General features: G+C 43.7%; 1 protein-coding gene across 3 annotated transcripts in view; it reads right to left on the bottom strand.

Moving 5' to 3' along the window:
- LSAMP (limbic system associated membrane protein) overlaps positions 1-26,681 on the bottom strand; it is a 988,586-nt gene that overhangs the window by 138,733 nt on the left and 823,172 nt on the right. For all 3 annotated transcript variants that reach the window (XM_066572102.1, XM_066572100.1, XM_066572103.1), the window contains one exon: positions 23,333-23,565. In XM_066572102.1, coding sequence (XP_066428199.1) covers positions 23,333-23,565 — 233 coding nt within the window. The remainder of the gene's footprint in view (positions 1-23,332; positions 23,566-26,681) is intronic.

The following is a 26,681-nucleotide window of genomic DNA, read 5'->3' on the forward strand; positions in this document are numbered from 1 at the left end:
AAAAGTTGATGAAACGGCCTTGTTTTTCTTGAACACGCTGCCTGGGAAGGAGGGAGAGGCAGGATTTGTCAACTGAAACTCCATTGATAGAGTGAAGAGGTCAACATCTATTATAGGGATGATACAGATGAAGGTAAGCCTGTCAGTCATAGGATGAAAAATGAAGCTTTTATTTCCCAGCTAGTGTATAGTACCTCTGCTTGCTCTCAGTGTGTCTTATCCTCCATTCTCTTGCACTGTTTTTGCTTTGGCATAGCTCAGCTGACATTAGCAGAGTTGCTCCCACACCTTCCCAGGCATTGTGCTCTGCCCGACTTTGACAGGCATGTCACTTCCACTTTGGAGAAGGACTGACACGTTAACATCTGCACAGCCCTCTGCAAAACCACCCTTCTCATGCAAGCATCTGCCAGCTGAGAAACTCCATCCCAATCGACAAAGCACTGATCAGGGTGGCAAAAGGGGAAAATAAAAGCTGATATTCCCACCCAAAAACAGTGACTGCCTGAAAAACACAAAGCAAACAGCTCTAAGTCCAGGAGACTGCTGCAAAAGCACCCTGGTTTTGATTCTCTGATGAGACAGAAAGCACATGGTAAGAGCTGCAAGAGGAATCATAGAATTGAGCAATTAGCCAGTGACCCACTCAGATTCGCTTTGTTTCCTCAGCAGCTGCACAGTGCCCACAGATATCTGTCTGCACCGTTGGGGCAAGCAGAGCTGGGCTGGCATCTTGTCCTCCTTTTTGCCATACACCCTTTTTTGGCCCTAACAGTCAAGTTTTGGTTTTGGGGGAGGGCACCAGGTACCCTGGGTGAAACAGGTCATCCCCCAGCAGTCCCAGTTTGTCCCATCAGCTCTACAACAACCAGCACTGATCCACTGCACCCCAATTCCATGGCCAGTCAGGGTAGTCCCAGCCCTATTGCCCCAGCAGGGATAGAGGAGGGTGGCACCACTGGGCCAGGGGACTCCAGAAGGGACATACAGAGAAGTGTGATAGAAGAAACAAGAGGAAGCATGGGAGAAGGTGTGAGAATGAACACAAGGAGACAGAGGAGGGGACAGAGAAGCAGATACAGAAAGATGCATGTGAAAGGGGATGTTGCTGTGGAAAGGGCTGGGAACAGCTCTTAGATGTAGGCATGCTGTGCTGGGAGGTAATTTGGAGATACTGTGATTATGGGAGACCTTGACTGGAGCAGTGACATTCCTGAAGGGACTGCAGCCCATGAAGGACCTAGACAGGAGCAGGAAAAGGGTAAGAAGGAAGGAGCAGGGAAAACAAAGGTAGGAAACTAGGAGCAGCAACAAGAAACCATCACACACCAACTCAGTCTTCTGCACTGGGTGTTGTGTCAACCAAGGAACTTGCAGGGACTGAACATAAAGTGGTCAAAGAAGGCAAGAGTGGTCTTGAGGTAGAGGGAGAGGTGTTGGTGTGAGGCTGAGTCTGGGGTAGCAGTTGGAAAGGAGTTTCCATCGGTGTTTGTAGCATTGTTTCTCTTCTTTTGTTTCTCAATAGCCAAACCTTAAATTAAAAGTTTGTGTTAATGGACATTAAATTAAATTAAGTTAATTTGCACACACCAACCCCCAGGCTGGCTTCTGAGAACCAGTTGGTATTGACAAGAGGAAGATTTATGTGGCTGCTCAAAGAACAGTAAGGTGAGTAAAATCTGGGGTTTGTTCCTCCCCCTTACATTATCTACTTGGACACCATGGCTACCAAAGTCTGTGAAGTCCATCATGAAAGGGAACTGAAAATGGGGTTTGTTTTAGTCTGTGCCAGGGGCAGCCTTTATTCTACTGTGTGTCTTCCCACAGCCTGACTGCATGGACTTCATTATCGGTGTTTATCAAGGACCTCAAAGTGTGCTGTTCAAGCCCTCTAATTCCTGCACTGGTGAAACACCTAATTATCATCCTAAATATATCCATGCAGAAATTGAAGCATTAATGAGATAGGGTGGGAAAAGTGACTTACTGTGGGTAATATGAATGACTGACACACTAGGTAGAGTACCCAGCAGCAAACCCCCCAGGCTTGTACTTCAGCAGAAGGTGAAAAAATAAAAATGGACAACAGGAAGTGAGAGAAGAAAAAGGAAGAAATAAATGCAAGATGAGAAGGAGAGAACACACGGAGCGAGGAAAGCTGTCAATGGGAAAAAAGGCTGCTTCAGTGCATGCCAAGCAAAAAATGGAAGTGACAGCCTGAGCTGCAGAGCGAGAATGCCCCAGACTAAAGGGGAAATAGCCAGAGTGGCCTACCATGACTTCCACAGTAGAAAACACTTTGTATTTGGGATGCCTGTAGAGGAGGCAGGAGTGCCTCTGACATTTGCATGCCTCAGGGCTTCCCTGAAGGGCATGTTTCCATTGGCAAGGAGAGCAGTTGGGACAGTTGGATAAGATGCTGTGAACAAGACTTGCAGCATTTAACCTGCATTAGGAAGTAACAATTTACTCACTCGCTCCCAGTTACCAGGCACCAGGGCTCAATTACATGGGAGCCTTTAAAGGAAGGAGCGTCCATACATTATCACAGCAAACAAGTCAGCGTGACTTCGTTCAAGGGTATCACCCACCCTGGAACCTATTTCACATCTCGTTGGCCAGCTGAGTGAGAACTGATTGCACACACTCCCTTGTTTCTCTGGCTGTGTGTACAGTGGAGGAAGACCCCAATTCATTAAAGGAAACAGAGCGAGGTAAAGAGCTGAGCCTCTCCCTGTTAACCTCGCCTGGAAAAATAGATTCCTACACAGCCAAGAGTTTGTATCAGTGAGAGAGGGAAAAGCACTTTGTTTTTTCCTCACTCTTTACAGCATTATGGCATAGTAGTGACATCACAGGATCTTTGGTGTGACCCCCCTGCTGTTCAGTTAAGATGCAAAATGCAGAGATTTTCTCCACTGCAATCAAGGTGATTTTTTTGCTTCTTACCCCTGCACCGTCCCCTTGACAAGGACTCTGACTGGGTTTCCCAGGTACACAAAGCAGACTAGCTCCTCACCCCTTCCTTAGCTACACCACAGAATCATAGAATTGTTTAGGTTGGAAAAGGCCTCCAAGACCATGAAGTTCAACCACTAACCCAGCACTGCCAAGCCCACCATTTAACCATGTCCCTCAACACCACATCTAAAGGTTTTTTAAATACCTCTAGGGATGGGGACCCAACCATTTCCCTGGGCAGCCTGTTCCAGGCCTTGACAACTCTCAGTTATGAAATAATATCCTAATATCCAATCCAAACCTTCCCTGGTGCAATTGAGGCCATTTCCTCTCATTGTACCACTTGTTACCTGTGAGAAGAGATTGACCCCAACCTCACTACAGCCTCCTAACAGATAGCTGTAAATAAGGTCTCACCTGAGCATCCTTTTTTCAAGTCTAAACAACCTCAGCTCCCTCAGCTGCTCCTCATCAGACTTGTGCTCCAGATCCTTCACCAGCTCTATTGCCCTTCTCTGGACATTACTGGGCACCTGAACATCTTTCTGGTAGTGGGGGGTCCAAAATTGAACACAGAATTCAAGGTGCAGCCTCACCAGTGCCAAATACAGGGGAACAATCACTGCCCTGCTCACATCATCATACAGCCTCTGGTTCCCTGTCCCCACCACCCAAATAACAGCCTTAGTACCAATAGCACTTCTTCCCTGGGATATTCTCCCAATTTGAATCTTTCTGCAGATAAAGAAAGTCAGGATAAAGATGGACATAAAGACAGTCAGAACAAGAGGGTAGTATTTAAGCTGAAATTGGAAGGAGGTTGGCCATCAAACCCCTTTGTTTTTACTGCAGCTTTCCAGTTAAAGCAGAAAACACCACCTGTTTGTGCAGTGGGGCTTTGTATGTTCATTACCTGTGATAATAACATGAGATCACTTCTGAGAACCTGACAGGTGCATGCCCCAACTCTGCAAGGTCTGCAAGCCTTCTGCATGCAGCCTTACAAGAGTTGAGAGTCAGAAAGTTTACCACCAAAGCTATTTGGAAGCCTGATGCACAGCATAGTATTGGATCTAGATATCCCCAGTAGGTACCAAACACAGGAGTGACCTTCCTCTCTACTCTAAAGGAGAGTAAACTCTTTCCCTCCTGCCTCCTTTGATCCACTCAGTCAGGCTGGCCTCAGCTTTTCCACTGCTTTGTACCAGGAGCAGCTCCCCACTGAGTATTTAGCAGGAGGAGTGTTGACTGTTTGCCCATCACAAACATTTTGTTTTTTCTGCTCCTGTACTGACCTAGAGATGAGACAAAGCTCACCCACAGATGGCATGGTGGGATGAGCCAGGGACAGCCTGGCTGACAGAGGAGCTCTGCCTCACCTTCATGAGGTGATGAGGACGCAGTGCCAGGTAACAGTATGACAACAGCAGCTGGAAACCAGCTGTGTATGCTGCTCTCCTCGCTAGCCTGGGTACCTCTTCTCCAAATCCCACTGCTCACAGCAGGAGGTGTGCAGCCATTATGAGACATGTTATATTGTGGTGCCTTCAGGCAGAGAAATTCTGCCAACAGCCAGCTACTTGCTCTGGAGGAACAGGGAGAATGCAGCTTTCTTTTTTCTTTCCTTTCCTTTTATGCCCTGTGGATGAGGTGCAACCTATTTTTTTAACCTGTTTAAAGACTTTGATTCTGCTGTCTGTCACAGTATTTGACTATCTTCCACAACAGTCAACAGCAGCATGGAAGTCGCCCACAGTTTTCTTGGGGCCCTAGACAGGTCAAGGCAAGCCTAACATAAGAAAATATTTACTTCCTTCTCTTCTTTGCATTGGTTGTTGATCTTCAGCAGTTTTGGGAGCAAACACAATGGTTTTGAGTGTGTGCTGTCTGCACCCCAAACAAGGAAGAAGTCAAACCTCTCAGAAGTCCAGATACAAAGGATAGCAAAAGAGGACAGAGGCCCTTGCATTGCCAAACACCAGAAGATTTGGGTGTTAGCAATCCCAAATCTCCTAGGGAAGTGGAAATGTGCTACCAGAGTTGCTCAGAGAGCTATCTCCCTGATCATTCCTGAGCCTTACTGCCAACACTATAGTACTGTATGTAGAGAGCTCCAGTTAAGGGGCTGGAGACATCTTTCTTCTTTTAGCCAGGAGCTGCCTAGAGCTCTATTGGCTCAAGAAAGGGGCTGCTTCTTCATAAATAAAGAGTCAAAACCCTTTTAAACTCAAGAGACAATTTACAATCCAAATTTCCACCCTGATCTTAAGAGTGTAATAGTCAAACACTGAATAAAATCCCGACAGCATGCTACAATCTCCTCCCTGTGGTGAATATTCTGTGGGGAAACCCTTGAGGATGGACAGCAAAATAGAGAAAAATGCTTCTAATAATTTCTTATAATACATGAAGCAAGCTGCACCAATATGGAAGGTTCCCTCTGATGCTTAAAATTGAACTGGAGTTTTTAGTGTTCAGCCAAAGAAAGACTGGGAGGCCAACAAGCACCTTATTAGTGACAGACAGTAATGTGAAAGAAGCTATTTTGTCTCAGGTTACTCAAAACCTTTAATGCTGATCCAGCTCTCCTCCTGCTTACACAAACATAACCCTATTTGCTCTTCCAGAGATAATCAGAATCAGGCTGTCAGTAGAGGCATAAACACAATTTTCTTAAGAAAACAAACTACAGAAGAATTTACACATCAATTTTAAGCTGGTAAGGACAATAGTTCAGTTAATTTACTCTCCCAAAATAAAAGATTTGATGTAAGCATTCCTGGAAGTATTTGAGGCCAGGCTGGATGGGGTTTTGAGCAATCTGCTCTAGTGGAAGTGCCTATGGCATGGGGCTTGGAACTAGATGATCTTTAAGGTCCCTTCCAACCCAAAATATTTGGATTCTATGATTCTATTATTTTTAACCTTACCCCATAGTCAATAAATAGAGAGTGATTTTGAGAGGTAGATTCATTCCAAGCATTTCAAGACTTCCTCAGGTTAGACACCTATTAGAAGGATACAGCTCAGTGAGGTAAGTTCCAGCCAAAATTTGCACAGTCACATAGATTGTACTGGCAGTATGCTGGGGGTGATCCCGGCCGTGTCCTCACCAGTTCAGCACAGTCCCCTAGGACCTGAAGAGTGTGGGCAATGCCAGATGCTGGTGTCATGGTTCATCAACAGCCCTAGATGAACCTGAACCAGATCCAGGGTCCGTGCAGGAAAAGAAGGCCAGGGATGAAGTTAGAGATATGCTACATAGCACCCAGGTCCAAGGTCCATCCAAGAGGTGACACCAGAGACCCAGCTGAAGACAGAAACACCTAATAAGCTGATCCAGACCTGAGCTTACATGGAGAGTAGGTGGATACCATTGCAGAGACTGGTCAAGGTCCAGTTAGTACACTCAGGGTCCTGGTAGACAATGTATTTCCTGAAGAAGTAAAAATGGCTCTCCATAGGAAGGAAGATGTTGCACCTGTCCAGAAAACCAAACAAGGCACATAACATCTCCATCACTAGCCCAACATTAACTTTTGTGGGAATAAAAATATCCAGTGGGGATGTATTTAGTTATATTAGTGTCTTTCCTCTCTAAAAGTATAGTCACTGCAAGCACTTCATATGCAGAATGACTAATTGGAATGAGCTGTGCAATTTTCAGCTTAAAGTAGCTCCTTTATGCTCAACATCCACCCAATATGTAATGACACAGTTTATATTTTCATTGAGGATTCAGCATCTGGGCAAAACAGAGAAAGCTTTACGAGTCTTCACTCTAAGTCAATTAGAATTTAAATGTAGGTCGAATGCTAGGGAGAAGAATGGGACCTGCAGCAATTCAGATCTCAGATGTTCACATACTCTAGAGACAGAAGAATCATTTGCACACTTATTCTATCTTCCAGGGCTGGGGGCATTCGGAAAGGCAGGTTTGTTCTCTGCTGCATATCTAACAGTGTTTTGGCCAACTAGTCTTTAAACTTTCTGGGAAATTACTCTTCTACCTTTGCCCTTGGGAGGCTATTTCACAGCTGAATACATCCCATTCCTGATTTGCTCTTGCTAGTCCTAGCTATGACCTCCACAGAGGAGTATACACCTTCTTATTTGGTGAGTTTGATAGATGTTTGAGGGTGCTTTTGCACCAAGACCCAATCCAACACACTCCAGCACTGGTATGGAAAACATCAGGAGCAACTTCTGTGAAATCAGTGAAATTGCACTGATACAAACCAGATCTCAACTACTCCAACGTGGACATATACATGCACACATATATGTCTGTCACCCACTACCAGAAGTATCACTTCTAATCTAAACTGCTTTCTTCTTTTTCCCTTCTCCGCTCCCTCTGCTGCTCATTAAAACTTCTCTGTCCCACCTACAATGGTGAAGAGTCAGCAGGCTGCCCAGGTAGCATTAGCTAATGGGAACTGACAGCCTGCCACCGTTTTCTGAAGGCTCATGTTTTGATACCTGTCTGTCTTCCAGCCTGACTGCTTCTATGGAAGACTTTTATCACAGGGAGATTGACCTCAGGCAGGAGACATTTTGTGTCACTGTGAACAATTGAAATGAAGACACGATCGGGATGGCAAGAACTCACCAGCAGCAAAAGGCAAGGAGAAGAAAACTGATGAATACCTGCTTTGCCATTGGCAGTGATTGGTCCTCTAATGAATGAATTCACTGAAGAGCCTGCACTGTGGCATATTTTGAGACCCTATAAGAGGCAACATTAACTGATGATAAACTAAAATACCAGTCAAGTTATGAGAAGTATTTTCCCACTGATTTACAACAGTCTGGGATCCAATTAGAGAGCTCTTCTGCCAACTAGTGCCTTGTGAGGTTCATATGCTGCCTCACAATGGCTTATGGGGACGCAGTCTGAATTACCTCACTTGGGTTTTGGCACAGTAATTTTTACCACCTTTTACTGCAGAGATGCAGAAGCAAAAGAAAGTTAAAATGTTCACAGCATGGATACCTGTACATGCCTAAAGAAAGTAAACAATTCTGTTATTGTACTTCCCTGCTGAGGTCCTGTGTCCCACATGAGCCTTAGTCTGGAGGACTCACTATTCTCTTTATTTCCCAAGCTCAATATTCCTGGCTGAAGTATCTTCTTAAAGATACACTTCAGTCTCCACTCCAATGGAAAGGCACATCCTTCTCAAGAATCACAATTTCTTCCCATTTGAGGTTTCTGGGTTTCTGAGGCTGCCATGAAAGGAAAAGGTATTCATAAAAAAAAAAAAAAAATCCCTCCCTCCCTGCATGGTATCAAGTGTGCCCCAGATATGCCTTGCAAAAAAATCAGGTCAGTCTGCTTTTAGCTCTATAGTATACTGGGTTGGAAAGCTCCTGAGAAGGCATGATTGTACACCTCCTAAGAGCTCAAGACTCCTCTTTCTACCAGTGGTCTGAGCTTCCCCTTCAAGAACATGCCAATGGCTGAATGTCCTAGATCAAGGAGGAACAGAAACTACAAAAAACTGGGAGTTATACCATCCAAGACAATTTTCTATTTCATGTGTTCCCTTCATGTCAGACACTGTCCATGCATTTTGCCTGGGTGCCCTCTCGATCCTTAAGAAGTCTTCCTGCACGCAAAACTTAAATGCAGTCAAGCAACTGCCCCTTGTGGGGAGCTCCAGATCAAAAATTTCAACAAGAACTGATAGAAAGCTTTTATCTCCACAGACTTCTCCCCAGACTGATGAATGCTATTGACACTTCCCTCCAAACAGAATGTGCCTGCACTGGACTTAACCCTTCTATTTGGAGATCCTTCTCTACATCAATTATTCTGCTTTGGCTTATCTGCTGGATTTACTACATTCCCTAGGAGACACGATGCCTCACGGTGGTTTTCTGGTAGATACATACAAGAAATTTAGCCTTACAGATTCTCTTCCTCAAATTGGGTGGCACAATATCAGTAGTCTTAGTCTTCCCTCAGTAGCTTCAAATGAGTTTGCAGCTTCTGACCAAGAATACGTGCTCACTTCTTCTTTAGTGGGACAGCAGACACTTAGCAACATAAATGGTGCATCGAGCATTGGGATTTACTTCCTTAAAGATGGGTACCACAATGGGCTGTAACAATCTCTGAAGATGCCAAGTGCCCTGTAGCAGCAATGAATAAGGAATAATCAAGTAGATGGACAGAGCTGCAAAACCAAAATTCAAATTCATACAATGCTGAGGGAGGCCTTTCTCTGGAATGGTGGTTTAAGCTCATCTTGAGATATGGGAATTAGGGCTTGCATAGAAGAGCAATTGCAATTTTTGTATATTACCCAACACTGTTCACTCATCCCTACAATCATCCAACATGCCCTAATTGCTTCAGTATGTTCCTGCAAACCAGAAATTGAGAGTGACTTGGTCAGAGACAAAGACACAGATCTAAGATATACACAGAAGCAGTCGTCCGATAATGATGACCAGCTGTCACAGGCAGCAGAAACCTCCTGGCACTTGGCAACGGCGAATTTTCAAATACCCGCTGGTTGCTGCTACCCCATTAATTGTGGGCACTTTGCCCAGTCTACATTCCTGAACAGCTTTTTTCTTCTCTTCCCCTTCTCCCTTCCTTGCAGACTTCTAACACAGTTAATAAAAAATTTATTGGTGCAATGAAATAAACACCCATTTGATTTGATCTGGGAGCCAAAGAGAGGAGTTTCTGCTGTTCAGGTGTAGACTCAAGAGTTTCTGTGACTGCTGTCAGAAATGTGCCCACAAACCCAATATGAATAGATAAATGGAGATGGAGAGCTGTTTGGGGGGTGTTTTTTTGGAAGATGGAAAGTTTGTTTGTTGGGTTTTTTTAAGGGAGTGGAAAGAGCTGGGAGACCAGACCACAGTGTGACCTTGAACATGGGGAAAAAGAGGATTACATTGTGAAATCCATAGAAAGTAATGGACTTTGAAGCACCAGACACATGGCAGCACCCAGCAATGATATGCAACAGGCACTGCAGCTCCTGAGAACTGCATGTGCAAGCCAATAAATACCTGGAGTTTCTTTTTTAAATCCTATATAATTTTGCCTTCAGGGAGAAGAAAGAAGAAAGTAAGAAGCACTTGGGTCTAACACTAGTGACATCTCAAAGGAGTTCAAGGACTAGAGAGATGGGGCAGCAGGAAATCTGGGAGAAAAATTAAGAACCCTGGAACACTTTGGGCTAGAATAGCAATAACTCATCTTGTGAAAAAATTAGCCTGTGCCTCAGGCTGTGCTGGGCTAGTGGCAGAAAGTGCAGAAATCTTTCAGGGGAGTCCCTTACTCTCTGGCTCAGTGGAAGAGAGCAGGCAGGAGTATCCAATCAAGGAGATTGCAACCTTTCACTGGGCTAACTGGTATGAATTTATGTCAGGCTTATAGAAAGAGATTTGGAGGGGAATGCAGCAGCCCTTTGCAAGGACAGGTAAATATGTCAGGGATTATAACTGAAAGCATTGTCCAGTAAAGAACAGATTATAGACTAAAACAAAATGTATTGTTATACTATTTAATGTCACACAGTGCAGGTTGTGGCAAGAGGAATAGTCAAGACCTGTCAGTGCAGCTGAGAACACAGACTGTGGGTAATGAGAGTCTCCAGAACTAGTTTTTTACTTGGTTTCATCTTTCCTGCATAGACATACAAGGTGCATCCATGTCACCAATTTTAGACATTGAAAAGTTTGCTGTGTAAATCTAAATTAGTCATACTTGTAGTCCAAAGTAAAAGAGACTTCTGGGGGATGATCTTTCACATTATCTCAAGGCAGACAGTAGAAAGAGTAAGATGCCACCTTCTCACAACAGACCACAGATGAGGGCCAGATTGTTTAGATTGTTTAGATTTGTGTTAGCAGCACTCAGACATTTAAGATTAAGTGTGATGAATCTCAGCTGCAGTGCACCACTTTTGCTTGCAAGACTAAGCGTCCATATGGACAAGAGATGCGACGCTTTCAGAGTCGCACTTAAAATACCAAATGAGAGATGTTTACCTCTGGACTTGGGTTTTTGTCCTGTCTCTGATAGGGTCCCTGTGGAATTTATTTTGCAGAACCACACAACCCCCTGGATTTGTTAAAAAGAGATAACCTTTAATGACCTTTAATGGCAAAGCCTATACTGCCAATGTGGTTTGTTCTCTTTTGCTCCAGAGAGCAAGCCACAGTCTCTTGTTTTTGCTCCAGTCCTTTGGACTTCTATGGATACAACCATGAGATCACTCTCAGACTCTTTCCCAGAATGAACAAGTGCATCCCCTCTCAGAGCAAGAGCAAGCACAGCTGATACAGACAGCAGACTACAGACATGCAGATGATGCCAAGTTCAGCTTCCTCCACCAGTGAAAGTCCTCCAACACCAATGCCACAGACCCTGGCCTTTCAAATTCTTCCATACCTTCTTGTATCACGGAACACACGCTGGCATGCCAGACTGTGTCCCAGCCCTTGCTTTATTTTAGGTACTTCTAACCAGAAGATATAGTAAACTAAGAAATAAACAACCAAAAAAGAAGCATGTGTCAGGACCACAGGGTCACCACAGGGAGCATGGAGGAGACCAGCCCTCCCCACTGGTCCCCAGTGTAGTGGGGACATGTTCTGTTCATTCCAAAAGGTAGTGTCATCAAGTAGCACAAACATGAGCCAGTCTATGCAATCTAGCTTAGAGTCCAGGGCTTTCCCTGATACTTATCCACACAGGATGTACAGGCAAAACCAAAGTGTCCACCTGAATTATGAAGGTGGTCCACAGGCTTTACACAGGTATAAATATTCTCCTGGAAACCAAACATGCCATGAATTATGTGAAATATATTACAATAGTTAAAAACACAGTAGGGGAAGCAGTCATTGCCACCCTGTTAACACTCCCTTCAAACAAGATCATGAAGGGTGATATCCCTATGAATTTTGGTTCTTAACCTCATTTTCTGGGTCAACAAGTGGATTAATCTTCCAGGTAAAATTGTGAATTGGGAGCTCTATGCAGTCATAATCCCTAAAATCATAGCTGGATTTGTATAGTCAAGGTCATAAGGCTTCTACCTTGCACAGTCTCACAGTCTGTTCTGTAGCTATTTGGGGAGATTTATCGTACTTATTCCCAAAGACTTTTTCCTTTTTTTTTTTTTGCATTCAAAACAGGAACATACCCAAAAAGTCACATTCCCATCAGTCTAACAAGGGGACAATCATTTTGAAGAGACTCTCCAGAATACAGCTGCTGCTGCAGCACCTGCGTGAGGGCCATGTGGAATTGAGGCTTAGGATCTTGCTTCTTGGCTTCTCTCCCTGCAAAAGGCTCCTTACTCTTTTACTTTGCCTGTCTACACTTAACACATTAATGGCATACTTGCTGTATACCAAAGCTGAGAGCTGATCCTCCCAGTTAACAAAAGGAGATGTCCCAGTCACCCTCGGACTCAGAGTACAGTTTACAGTTCTCTAGCCCTAATATAGAACATCTTCTGATGACATCTCTCTGGTCTCCTTGCTGGGAATTTTCTCAAAGCACCAGGCAGTGGTACCAACCTCTCTCATGACCAAGCCAGCCATGGCCAGATGCCCCAGGCTCACCACATCAGCTGCACCCTATGCAGAGCTGAGTATCCACATGCCCAGACAGTGTGAAAACAAACTCACTGGTCCTGCAGACTGAGTGCCTCACAAACTGAGGGCACCTAAAGGTGAGATGCCATTAGGTTCAAATGACAGTCCTTTCTCCACACATTCAAAAGGAATGTCTTACCTTATTAAAGGCAAAACTTTCTTATACTACTGATAGAGAAGACATAGAAAGGAATAAAGAAGATAATAAATAGGCTGCCAGAGGCCCAATTTATGCACCCCAAAATTAATGGATCATTCCAATTAAATTATTTGCCCTAAATTAAAACTTATCAAAAAAATCCAATTCTCGTTTCATTAAAGAGAACCTCCCTAATAATCTTTTTTTTTTCCTCCACAGATTTTTTTTAAAGGTAACCTTCCTGGAATGGGGAAAAAAAGGAAGTTGACATCTGCTTTTCTGTTTGAGAAGCACCAAAAGTTTTATTTTTTAAGAACTGTTCCTCATTCTTATATGTGTCCACATAAAAAAGACATTCCTAGAATGTGCTATGAAAGACTGTTGATGCACAAGATCGTGCAATTAAATAGTCGATGTAAGGGAAATCTGATACATGAATATGGAGGGAAATTTAAAAGCAGCATCATTGAAGCCTCAGTAGCCTCTGGCTTTTGATATCAGAACTGAGAAAGCTCACAACCCTCATTTGGAGATTTCCAAAGGCCCTTTCAGGAAAAGGAGGCAGACAAATGATGGCATTCCCAATGCATTTTTGAGAAACAATGGGATCTTTCAGACTTTCATACACCACTATGAATTCTCAAGCAAGGCTTGGCTCCTGCTACCACAGCGCTGTTCACTGATAGCCTGAGCCTGGTAAAGACCCAGAACTGCTAGCAAGAGTGGCCACGTGCTTGTGCACCCTCAGACTGCTAACACCAACCTTTGTTCCCTTCCCTTCCCTTCCCTTCCCTTCCCTTCCCTTCCCTTCCCTTCCCTTCCCTTCCCTTCCCTTCCCTTTTTCTTTCTCATTTTCTGCTGGAGATTAACAGTTTTAACCTAATATTTGTTGGTGTTTTTTTTTAAAAAAGCACATTTTCCAAAGCTGTGGTAGGATTTTGAGAAAGTGCTCTCGGTCTGAATAATCTGTAAATGGAAGCCACATGTCTAAGTATATGTTTCCTTTTTGTCTATTTTGTTGTATGCACATTTGGCAAGTTATTTTTCCCCTCCACCTATCACATCTTGGGCTTTGTTAAATGAAACTGCTATTCTGTTATTTTCTTGGTGTTTTTCTTATTCCCAAGCAGCCAACTACTGACATTTTAGCAGCTATACAGGAAATGTGATATTAAGTAATTATTTTCTCAGAGTATTTCTTCACTTTCTGGTGAGTAAGGAGCTGGTACTGGGGTAGCAATTTCAATGTTTCTTAAGATAAAAACAAGAGCTGGAGCTCTTAAAAAACATCAAAATCCAAACCCTGAAAACCTATTACCTAATATGATTTATCATCTGCTGTTTTTGTGGAAAGCAGTGGGAGGCCTATCCTACAAGGCACAGCCTGCACACACACTGAAAGGACAGACCACAGATCCATTCAGGAGTGATGGGGACCAGCACTGGATAGAGATAAATAGTAGGAGAACACAGTTACTGTGGGTCAGCTGGGGTCAAGCTGCACCATGCAGACACAAGGATGTGCTACTAGGGACAGCACAGAGAGACCATGCACACTTGCTTTTCCACACTCTCATTTTAGAAACACCATCTTCTAATTCCCTTCTCCAAACTGACGATTTCCTTATTTCCATAATTAATTCATATTAAAGAATAAAATTGAAAGCTTTTAAGGTAGGAAAGAAATGTGCTTCTTTCTATAAGACTTGATGTTGGTTTTGAACTGCTGGCTCAATTTAGGTTTATTTTACAATCTGTTTCTAGCCAATTCCAATTTCAAATGAAATCTTGGTTCCAATGGAGCAAAATTCCCTTTAATTTCAGTGGAATCTAGATTTTGATCCAGGTTTTCATCCACTAACAAATAGCTATGATGACTGTAGATGGTAACACAGCAGCCAAAACCAAAGAACATGAGCTGGTGAACCCCAGGAATCTGGAATTTCTTCCCATGTGGAGTTTTGAGTGTGGCAGATTTGCAGCATTGACTCAACTGGAACAGATGAAATAAGAAAAACAGGCAAAAGGAACACACTGTTCCATGACTGCTGGAATTTCAAGGCCTGGGTTACCACAGCTGTGTGCCCTAGGTTGTGATGCTTCCTACCTTCAGACCTCTTGACTGGTTTAAGTCCGGGGGGCACCTGTAGACAGTAAAGGTACAGAAAAGGTTTGATCTGAGTTAGAGAAATGTGGAATATGATTAACCTTAGCTATCACCCACATTGCAAGTAAAGAGACAAACTGACCCTAAAGTTTCTAATGGAGAATAGCTATATATCTGTTCTCCTTATTTTGTGTTAGAAATCCAAAGCTTCAGATCAGATCTTTTGAGAATTTTTTTTTAAAACAGATTTTTTCTAATTTTCAAGCCACTAAGCAGTTACAGTAATGCCATGTAAAATGAATAAGATATTTATTCCTGATTATATCAACAGTTCTTTTCTGCAAAGAAATCTCAAGACGATGTGGCAAAAAAAATATTATTCACTCACTACTGATAAGACACTGGCCATCATGGAGAGGGAACAGGCAAGGGGAATCTATGACTTGGGACATCCAAGGGGACATACCTTGTTGTGGGCCAATCAGGTCAAATTTCAAGCTCACAACAAGTCAAGGCAACTCCTGTGCGGCCACAGCCCTTTTTTTTAAGCAGTGGGAGCAGGAAGACACTTGGCTTTAAAATGGATTGATATGTACACTCTCACAGCTAATAGTTATTTGTGCTCTCTCCAGGGTTAGCAGACTTGGTGGTGGGACTAAGTTCTTGCTGTGTTGGGAGCTGAGAGAAAAATATTGTCCCTTCTCCCCTGTCTTACAGTCCAAGCTAAGACTTGGGACTGCAGACTGAGCCCATCAGACTGAGAAATAACATGGCAAAACCTTTCAAAGCACTGTGTGAATCTAGAATCAGCTGATCAGACAAAATCATACAATATCAACTGATACCACTCTGAAGAGTCCGCTCAAGCTAAACTGACTTATATCACTAAGGACTTGGATTATCGTATCAAGAGCCTTCCTCACAGGCACCTGAGAGTATTCCATGTACTTTGTGCTATACTTCTTTCTCCAAAATGAGTAAGCATTTTTTAAGTATTCCGTTTTTGTCTCTTGCCTGCACCTGCAAAGCCAGCACCAAAATATTTCCAGAAAAACCTCCTGATTTATGCACTAAGAAGTGCTAAGCTCCAACCAGTATAGCAGAGCCAAAGCCTAAGCTGCATCATTATCGTTCCAACCATGCCTGGAGATAAGAAAACAGAAGTTAAAAGGTGTCAGGACACCATGGGGATGCAATAAAAATGCTAGATGGGGAGTGAAAGGAAATTCTTTGGTAACTTATGAAACACCAGGTGCCTTTTCCTGCACTTTATGAGTTTGCCAAAACAAAGCAGCACAGAAAACCTATAAAAACTGCCACCAATCTTATTGTGTGCCTGACGTTCTGGAATTACTTTTCTGGTAGGCATGTATGGCCCATGGTAATAGCAAAAGTGGTGCAGCAAGATCTCACATGCTTCAGTTGCCCAAGACTATTCCTTGCTCTCTCAGCTTATTTTCCCCACCAAACTGCTGTCACTTCCTTCCAAGTCTACTGGATTTCTTGCTTCCAGTTCCTCTAATAACCTGAATTTATCTCCTCCCTTCAATCTTTTTTTTCTCCTCCCCCACCATTCCCAGTAAAATGATCTTTCTTCCTTCCTCCCAGAAAATTCATATTCCCATGTTATCTCATTATTCTTTGCAACAGCATGCCAAATACACTGTCAGTTTCCCATTGGCGCTATGTCCCGAAAAAGACAAAGTGGTCTGTGCTTGCTCTTACCTACTGCATGCTCCCTGGAATGAAAAACGCTACAGTGTTAGTGCTCAGAAAGATCCCTCCGATTTCTGGGCTCTGCGCCCACAAAGCAGGGAAGCCAACATTTCTCAGAGAACAGCATCTGACTCCAACATCCTTGCTGTCTAGATAGCAAAGGAAAAATAGCTTCAGCTCTCTTCAAACTGCTCTGCTTCCAGCACTGGTCAAAGAGGTGGGAAGGCCAGGAATGCCACAAGAAGATAGGCTCCCACCACAGATCTACTGAGCTGAAGACCAGCCCCACTCCAGTCTCTCAGCAACCCACCACAAGCAATGACACCCACCAATGCTGTATTCTGGCAGGAATAAACACCAGTGAGGACTGACTGGTGAAATTGATTGAAAGAGGTGTGGGAAGGCTAAAAGGATGCATGGCTCCAAAAGGACTGCTCTGACTGAGCTCCTCCCTACAGCCAGGGGAGAGACAATGACATTTCCACTGGTCAATCTGTCTGATGAATTTTGGATGCCTACTTAAGGATGAACTGGATTGGGCCTGAGAAAAGTCTTGTCTCCTCATTTATGACAAAGGGAGTCCAAGAGAGCCCACAGCAATCGTAACATCTAAATTTAGTCAGAAGAACCCAATTCTGTATCAGGTGCCAAGCCGGTGACTGTGAGAAATTACCTCCACTTGATACCTGACTTCAGGCTCCTAAAAAACATACTCTTGTGCCTCGCATCAGTTCTGCTTAGAAATCTTTCTCACAATCCCAAAGTCCAAAGAGACTGTTATTGCTGTCCTCAGAGATGAGGGCAAGGGCTGGGCATATCACAGAACTACAGAGTTGCTTGGGTTTGAAAAGCCCTCTAATATTGTCAAGTTAAGCCAGCCCACTGCCAAGCCCACCACTTAACCATGTGCCTAAGTGCCACATCCACACATCTTTCAAATTCCTCCAGAGATGGTGGACAACACCCTACCACATCAGCTCTAGACCCAGCTCTAACCAAGGGCCTTGCTGGCAGAGCAGTTTGTGCTGGGGAAGCCAGACTGGCCCCAGCTGCCTGTCTGGGTAAAGGATCTCTCTGTGCTGTATCAGTCACCAGCACAAAGTCTAACTTCAGGAGAGTGGACTGAGAGGGTGCACAGCTAATCTACTCATAGAGTTAATAATAAACTCTCTATGGTTAAATCCCAGTAACAACAAATGCATCTTTATATCATGTTAAAACAATGACCAGTGAGTCTGAATCTTTGCAAGAAAGGAGCACTACAAAGGCAATTCATAATGGAGAAAGGGCACACTCTGTACCTCTTTTCACACACTGATGCCTATCAGTTAGAAAGAAAACTGTAGGATTTGGCCTTAGCTGCTATGCACTTGACTTTGGGTTTGTGATTAGGGCTGGCCAGTAAACAAGCCAGCCCTAATCACAAAACTCCTCTTTGTGAACATTTGCTGCTGACATTTCCCAGTTTGTTTTTGTTTTGCCACAATGACAAAGCCCGTAATAATTTTTTTTTCATGATGTGAGCATTAAATGAAGGGAGAGCCCACAATCTGTACAATCAATAACTGGGAATCACAAGACATTACTGAGTCTGCAAGAATCCCAAGCTGTGAGTGAAAATGTGAATGTGCAGCTCTTCATACCTCAGCTGAGTATGGTTAGGTTTTAAATGGGTTGTGGTAATGCTATACCTCTTTGCCTTCATAATTTTGACCAAAAAAAGCACCTCAGACCAGTAAAACCCTCCTGATTAAATTTTAATCAAATTCAAAAACAATGGAATGTTTTTGTTTTACTGAAAAGTTACAACTACTGCCATTCACAATGATGCCTACACATAAAGGTTCTGGACAGGAACAATTTGCTTCCTCCTAGTAGAGTTACTTCTCCAGATTGACTTGGATAGGCCTAGGTCTTTACTGCAGAAATTTTTAAAGCCCATGCATGCCAAGATCTCTGTGTCCTTGCACCTGTCATCCTGATGAGACAAGTAAGGACCATAGGAATTTCTCCACTGCTATCTAAGCCTGAGAAGGGCTTGAGGATATTGTGCTAAAAGAACAAGAACTCAAGGTAATGCTGGGAAAGGGGCAGCCACTGTGTCCCTGTTACAACTCAATTCTCCTGGAACAATCACTCAGCATACTGGAACAAATGATTAAACATCCCATTTATAAGCACCGAGAGGATAATAACGGAGTAAAGGGAAAAAAAAAAGCAATGTACTACTTTTGGCAAACACATATCATGCCACCCAGGCCTCATTTCCCCTTTTTTGTATGATAGCTGGCATAACAGATAATGCAGAAGCAATATGTGTGATTATGTGATATATCTTGACTTCAGAAGACCTGACAGTCTTCAACAAGCTAAGAGAACACAGTGGATGTTAAATCTCCATCAGGATGCTTCAAAGAGCTGCAATCAACAGATCACTCTCCACCAGGGATAGGTTTAGTGGGCTGCTGCCACAGTCTGCTTTTGTGTCGTGATCTCTTCAATACTTTAATTAACACCTTCATGATGGAACAGAAACAAGGCACCTGACTTTTATTGATGACATTACATTGGAGGAAGTTGCAAGTGCTTTGGAGCCCAGGATGGTAAGGAAACTGAAGTGGTCTCCATGGAGAGACCAACCAGATGACATCCAACAGCAGAGAGCACAAAGCAGTATTCTCAGGAAGGGGGGAAAACAATTAAAATTCAAATACAAAAGTGAAGAATGAGCTGCAGACCAGTAAGAGAGGATTATAAAGGCAGAAAGACTAAATTAGTGAAAGCAGTGAGGCACTCATATAAAAAAGGTAAATCTCATTTCATTCTGGGGTTAGGTAAGTGAAGTGTGATATGCAAAACATGGCTGGTACTTGTATCTGCATGATTGAATCCTGAACTGGAACTCCTGTTTTGGTTTTGGACAGTACATTTAAAGAAAACATGTAGACAAATCAAAGAGTACTGAAATATATATGCCACAGGTTGAAAAAATATGACCTCTGGAAAGCAGTGAGCCTATTAAGCTGCACTAGAGATCTCTGAGACACAGAAATTTAGGGGTTTCAGGCAGATAAAAGGTAGTTTTGAGGAAGAGGAGAAATAACCACTATGTGTCTTGGAAGGCCCAGAAATAATTGGCAGCAAAATCAATTTGGATCATATGTTAATAAAAGCTTTCCAAATGCAAGGAGAGTGAAATAATGGACATGCACCAGCTATGCAGGTACATCTCCAAAAAATGTATGTATGGGGCAACTGTAGAGGTGATCTTGTCTCACTGCATGGGGAAGGTCCAGACCATCCCTTGCAGGTCCTTTCAAGTGTTCACTCTTTTGATCACATACCAGCAGAAATAACTGGGGTAGTAAACAGAAAGCTTTGCAACTGGCCATTATACCCAAATTGAAGCAGCACAAAATGCTGTGAGTGAGGTGGTGGCTCAGGGCAGTCTCTTGGTGCATTCACCCCAGTGGAGAGAGCACCTGGTAGCAACTGAGCTGGGCAGAGACAACCACCTCCAGTCTAGAGGACTGCAAAGAGTGCTGCCCACCTAGCTCAGAAAGATGGCAGAGATGGCCACAGCTGTACTAATGAATATTTTGGCAGTGAATGCCTACTTCTACTAGCAGAGAAGCTTTATGTTTACTAGCTTTATTTTTCAAAAGATGGAAAGACTTAGGAAGACAACTTTTTCTACTTTTAGCTCCATGAAGTTCTGATTTTTTTTAAGTGTCATTTCATTATGCCCCTTTTAGACCTCTGCAATATGCCCAGTTGAGAAGGATCTTCAATCCCAGTTGAGAGGGATCTTATCCATGGACCTACACACTTAAGAGAGGAAAGGAATAGACCAAGTAGGGTTTTTTTGCAGAAATTTTTGCTGGCAAAGTAAAACTGGTTCTTCCCATGTGAATACTAAAGGACTTGGGCATATACATTAGAGAGGTGATGTCCCTTTTTCTGTGATATACTTCTGCAGCTCTGTCCAGCAGAGTTCACCAAGCAGAGCTCATCTCAGGGAAAGCTGATTTTCTCAAGGCTGGAAAGGACTTGGTCCTAGAATGCAACTTCATTAGACTGCAGTGATCTAAGCACAGAAAACATTCAGGATACAGTGAAGCCTGCCTACTTCAGCTGCCATTGTGGACATGGTGTGGTCTCCAGTTTTAAAGGCTCCAACAGCACTCTAGGATCTGCCTACCCACTTACTAGTCTCTGATACAGATATCCCATTTGTGTCTAGGAGTAAGAGAAGTTGTGCTCTCACAGGGGCTAGACAGATGAGGGAGTTGAACTGGGAGAGACTAAGGATTTGTCTTTGATAGCAGGATGCAGAAATATCTGTGGCAACACTGAGTGAGAGGAGTAGGAAGCCTGACATGGCCCTAAACCAACCCATTGTCTCCAGGGCAGGAGCAGCTGTCATTGCAGTATCTTTCACTGGCAAATCCAGGCATCAACCATGTACTCAAAGGTAGCAATGAGTCTCTGATCCTCATTTGCTTTTGTTTCCCTGAGCTTGTTCAAAGGAGACCACTGACCATCATTCCAGAAATTCTCCTCCCAGATTACCAGGCAGACCAGTTGACTACCCTGTCATTTAATGTTTCAGGAGTTGTATTTTCTTTTATTTATTTATTTTTACATTTGGTATGCCCAGAGCTTCAAATAGCCTATGTTTTGAAATGTATGAATACAAAAACAAAAGAAGCAAATAAACTGCATAAAATAAATAAAACTAAATAGTTTAGTATGACTAAATATCCAAACTCCTTTAATTAGCAGACTAGTAGCAGACTAGTAGCAGACTATTTTTCGGGCAAACAACATGCAAATCTTGGAAAAATAGCAATCAATATAAGAAAATAATACTCTGAGACTACAGGGATTATTTTCTAACATACACTATTTGTATTGAATTAGTTTTATTAGTTAAGATTATTTTTAAAACATGTTTAAAATGAGACTAACTCTTCCAAATTGGAAAGGATTTTGTATTTATATCTTCCTTCACTTTTCTTTCCAGATTAAATTTAGTTTAAAAAAATTAAAGCTATGAGTTTTATCTAATTACAGGATTATACAGTAAGCACAATATCACAATGGGTCTTTTATGAAATCTGTGGCAGGTGTTAGAACAAAGATTACCCACAGATACTTTATTTACAGGCATTTAGAGTTTAGGAGTGTCAAAACCTAAATTTTCTTATTCTCAGAAAGGTGGCAGTAGTTCAGAGCCAGATACCCACGTATTTAAGTGAAAGATAAGCTAGAGAGCTCAATTTTGCTGCTTAGGCCCATATCTAATAGGCACAAATACAATTAATAATACATATGCACAGCTCTGGAATTCATTTGTTCCTATATTTTTCTTGACAAGTAAATGGAAATTGTGTGCTGTGAGATTTCACCAGTAATAAACCATCTACAGAGGGCTGGCTCTGCTCTGCTGTAGTGAGCAGCAAGGCAGGGTACACCTCCAGGGCTGGGGAATGCATCTCATGCAGCAAGCACTCAGCCAGGCTGGGAGAGCCGCTCTGTGTGTGGGTGTGGGCCACTCTTTGTGCTGCTGGGGGAGGATTCCGGGCAAGAAAAGCAACCAGGAGCCTTCTGGCTCACTACACCTGTGTGTAAAGCATCACCTCTGACCACACGTCCAGACTTCGTCACCTTGCAAATAAACACTCAGGATGCTACTTAGCCCCCCAGTTTGCCAAGTAGTACCAGCAAGAGGAAAAGTCCTTTCCTGCATACATCTATAACCAGAGCTATTCAAAAACTTGTCGGGGGAAATGAACTCTGCAGCCTTATGGGTTACTACACAAATCAGAAGAAATAAAAAATTTCTGGCTGAAGGATAATATAGAAGTTGAACATATCTCTAATATGTATCAAACACATTCATAAATATCTACCAACTTAGCTGCTCTGTAAATATTTTAGATAAATAGGCAGATAGACAAAATGGCATGAAGATTTAAAGCAAAACTAAACAAAACTGGGTAAACTCTCTTGTTTTGTGTTCTGGTCTGGACAGGATGGAACAAGAATAAACTCCTTAATGACCTTACCAATAACTGGTGAACTCTTTCATTTGTTTACTCTCTGTTATGCCATAAATGCAGGCAGACAGATAAGACAATACTGGTTTGCCAAGTTTCCTGTTCCTTATAATACACATAGGAGAAGGGTAGCTAAAAAAGGAAAAGGCAACATAAGGTATGTGGCAGGTCCCTCAGGTACCAGGTTTCACACATGCCTAGTGATGGTTCACCCGGCAAACCAATGACCCAGCTTGGAAAAACTCACAGGAAAATTAATTCCTTAGCCTGGCAAAGAGCTGACTATGGAAGGCCAAAAAACACAGCACAGTAGCTTGTTGACACGAGAAAAAAGAAAGGAAACCTGAGGAAGGAGGAGGCAAAGAAACCAGAGGGCTCTCTGTAAAGAGATAAAGCACAATGTTCTGAAAAGTGTCATTATAAACAAATGCTTTCCCATCAGTGCCAAACAACCAGAGCCAGGAGCCAGGTTTGCATCATATTAGAATATGGCTTGGCATCACTGGTGTCCCCTGCTCTGTCACCACTTTTAAAAGGACAGACAGCAGAGTAAAACCATGCTATGCCACAGTGGAAGGGAAGAGTCTAGCTGGCCCCTGAGTAAACATAAGGGACGCATAGGCTCCTGACTTTTGAGTTTCTCTTAGAAAAATACAGCTCCCTCCTCTCACTGTGTCTTTTGCTCTTTGCTCTCCTATCAGGCACGTTGCTTACCTTGCACGATCAAGTAAACCTGGGAAGTCTTGGGATGATGCTGTGTCTGCACTGAACACGTGTAGGACCCCTCATCGTAGACATCCACTTTCTGGATCCGCAGGCTGTATTCCAGGGGGTTTCTCTTCTCCAGCTCTACTCGAGGGTCCAGGGACCACTTGTCCTCTCCAGCAAAAATGATGCCAGAACGATTTAACCAGGCCACCTTGGAGCTTCTGTCTTCTACATAACACCTGCAGAGGATGAGACAGGTAAGGGGGAGATTAACAACCCTCTCCATCACCTCCCTTTTGTTCCTCTTCTTTACTGCTTTGCTGAGAAACTTCACACCACACTCCTGCCTTGCCAGTAAACCATAGAATCTTCTCATCATTACTGTCCCATGGACAAGTACTTAACAACTTAACTCTTTTGGAGAGTTTCAGGAATCTTTGGTTCATAAACCCCATGGGATTTGGGGCAGACATGTCGTCTCTTGTTCTCTCTTCCTTTTGCCTGTGGCCTACATACCAAAAATTAATTTGGAAGGCCACAAGAGATCTTGATCACCAAATGCCTTCAAACCCTGCCAGTGCGAAAGGTTGGAAGTAGCTCTTCCCATGCTTCTCCTTCACCTTCAAAAAGTTGACTATACAATAGATAAACCCCCAGACCCCTTCCAGCCTGGAGGGCAAAGGTTCAGGGCTCCAGCTTTGTCAGCTCAGGGCACAGCTCCTCCATCCCTCAGTTTCAGCAGCACTAGTGGAGGAAACTATAGAGTATCTCCCATCTACATCCTTCTGACAAAAAAAAAAAAGAAAAAAAATTGTGGAATTATTTCATTGTTCAAACATCACCCTCCTAACACATACACACACACTTGCTGATGCACATCTGCTTGTTTGTGCAGGCAAGCGCAGATTTCAGGCTGAAAATGAGAGGCTGTGGGAGTGTCACTGTCATCCCTGTTCATCCCTGTGACACACGCAGAATGTCCTGTGAACATCTCAGTTGGACAGGAGAGGAGGAATGACAGCTAGGGGTGGCAAGCAGAGGAGTAGCAGGAGGACCAGAAACTGCCAGGGCCCTGAGTGCCACCTTCCCGAGTCAGAGGACAAACCAACCCCATTGCAACTGTAACTTGACGAGTATTTTGTTTCTTGACAGAGAGCAGAGTAAGTGCCGTGAAGACAAATGCATTTTTGGCAAAGACACCTGCTCTGTACCACTTCCCACCACCAGAAGGAGACTTGCACAGAAAAGATGAGGAGCTGCCACTGAGGAGACACGTCTTTCTCACTCTCAGCTGTGTCTCATTCAAGAGGACCAGGGCTGAAGAAGACAGGCAGACATAACTCCTCTTTCACCCTGGCAGCTGCACCCCCCGGGCTGGGCTCAGAGAGGCTGAGAGCAAGTTGGCCTGCTGCAGCTCACATCACATTAGCTCTGCAGATAAACAGGGAAGCTCAGTCTCCAGACCTGTTGCTCCTTCACCTCTCAGAGCTCTGTCCACAGTGTCCCAGCATCCAAATAACCCAGTATCTCTTGCCACTGCTATTACAGAATCACAGAATAGGTAAAGTTGGAAGGGACCACAGTGAGGTTGTATGGTCAAACCTCCCTGCTCGAGCAGGGTCTTCCTAGATCACATTGCACAGGATTGTGCCCTCTTCACTATTTATGCATGTGTTGTATTTGAAGGAAGAAAGAAAGAGGATAATGATTATTGCTTCAAGATAAGACAAATATTTGACAGTAGGCTTTCATACAGCCTTTTAGCATGGGTCAGACATTTTCCAAGTTCCTCTATTTGAATGCATTTCATTCAAGGCTGCTGCAGCTGCCTTCCCTTGTGATGTGACCCCACCATTATGGCCGGCACCTCACACCCACTCCCTTTGGCAAGCCCATGGATGGTGTCCAAGCTGTTCTGGGGTTACTTGTGGGCAGGAGGAAAGCCAAGGTGCATGGGCATCCATGGTAGCCACGCCATGCTGCTGGCCAAGCTGTAAGCAGCTCTGTCTGATCTGACAAACACTTGCTTTAGAGAGCAGCCCAATAGATTCCTGTCTTTTACTGACAATGTCCAGACAAGGAAGGGGAGTGAGAATTTGGCCCTCAGGCCAGAACCCACCCTCCTGGCCAGGCAGGCACTTGCCCCCAAGGTGAACTCTCAGGTGTGATCTGAGTTGTTTTCAAAAAGCTACTCTTTGTCAAAAAGAAGGATGCAGGGGAACCTGTGAGCAGTCAGTTACAGGTAGAAACCAGCATCACTACGATGAGGCATTGCTCCAGTTCCATTGGCCACTCCAGGCAGTAATCACCAGTGATGGGAGATGAAAGCCATGACCCACAGAGCACAGTGTGCTGCAGGGCTGAGGGCAGTGGCCCTGTAGGAATACCCAGACTGCCTCCAGAGCTGGCTGCCTTAGGGTCAAGAGCCCTCCTGCAAATGCAGGAGTTGTAACAGCACCAAGAATCAGGGGTCAGTTATTTTGGTAGTGAAAAGCTAAGCAGATTAACAGTGGAAACTGAAGTCAGTGGGAGCTTAAGTTTCTCAGTCACTTCTGAAAATCCCCCTGAATAGCTATCAGTGCTGCTGGACTCCAGCAGATCCATGGCACCCCACCATCATCACCAGGCTGCTTTCCCATTCCCACCAGGCTACAGTGAGCATTCAGCAGCTCTGCCCTTCCCCTGATCATTATAACTCTCTGGGGTAGCAAATATGCCCCTGTCTGGTGTCTTGTCAGTGACAGTTCAGTGGTGTGGTCAGCACAAAGCCTTGTGCTTTTGCTCCTGTGGGTGGGCTTCAACCAGAGACCCTCCCTCCTCTCCCTGGAAGAGAAAATGTCATAACCTGTCTTACATGCATCCAGGTCAGCCCTAGGACGGTGGTCAATAGCTACAGTCAGGCAACCTTGCAACTGGTCCTGAAACAAGTTAGCACGTGCTACCAAAATAAGGAAAGGAAATAGGACAAAGAAAAGAGGAAAATGGGAGGAGTGAGTGAAATGGATTTGAGCCCTCTATTCACCATACCTGCTCCTCTCAAGCTGTCAGGAAAAATCAATGTACAAATGTGGAAATTCCAAGTCCTGGCATGCTCTGAACATGCATTCACGTGGATGATGCATCTCAGTATGTCTGTCTGCACACACACACACCCCCCCTCTTAGTCTGCCAGAGATGCCACCCAGCTGAATGTATCACGCTTTAATAAGGATTTATGGTGATGATTTTCACAGTGTAATAAGTGCTAATTCAATACTAATAGAATATTAAATGGCATGTTAACTGACATTTTAACTGCAAAGCAATAGGAGCATGGCATCAGCCAGATATCAATGGACTCTTATCGTTCACTAAT

The sequence above is a fragment of the Molothrus aeneus genome, chromosome 2 (assembly GCF_037042795.1).
Source record: "Molothrus aeneus isolate 106 chromosome 2, BPBGC_Maene_1.0, whole genome shotgun sequence".
NCBI classification, from domain to species: Eukaryota; Metazoa; Chordata; class Aves; order Passeriformes; family Icteridae; genus Molothrus; species Molothrus aeneus.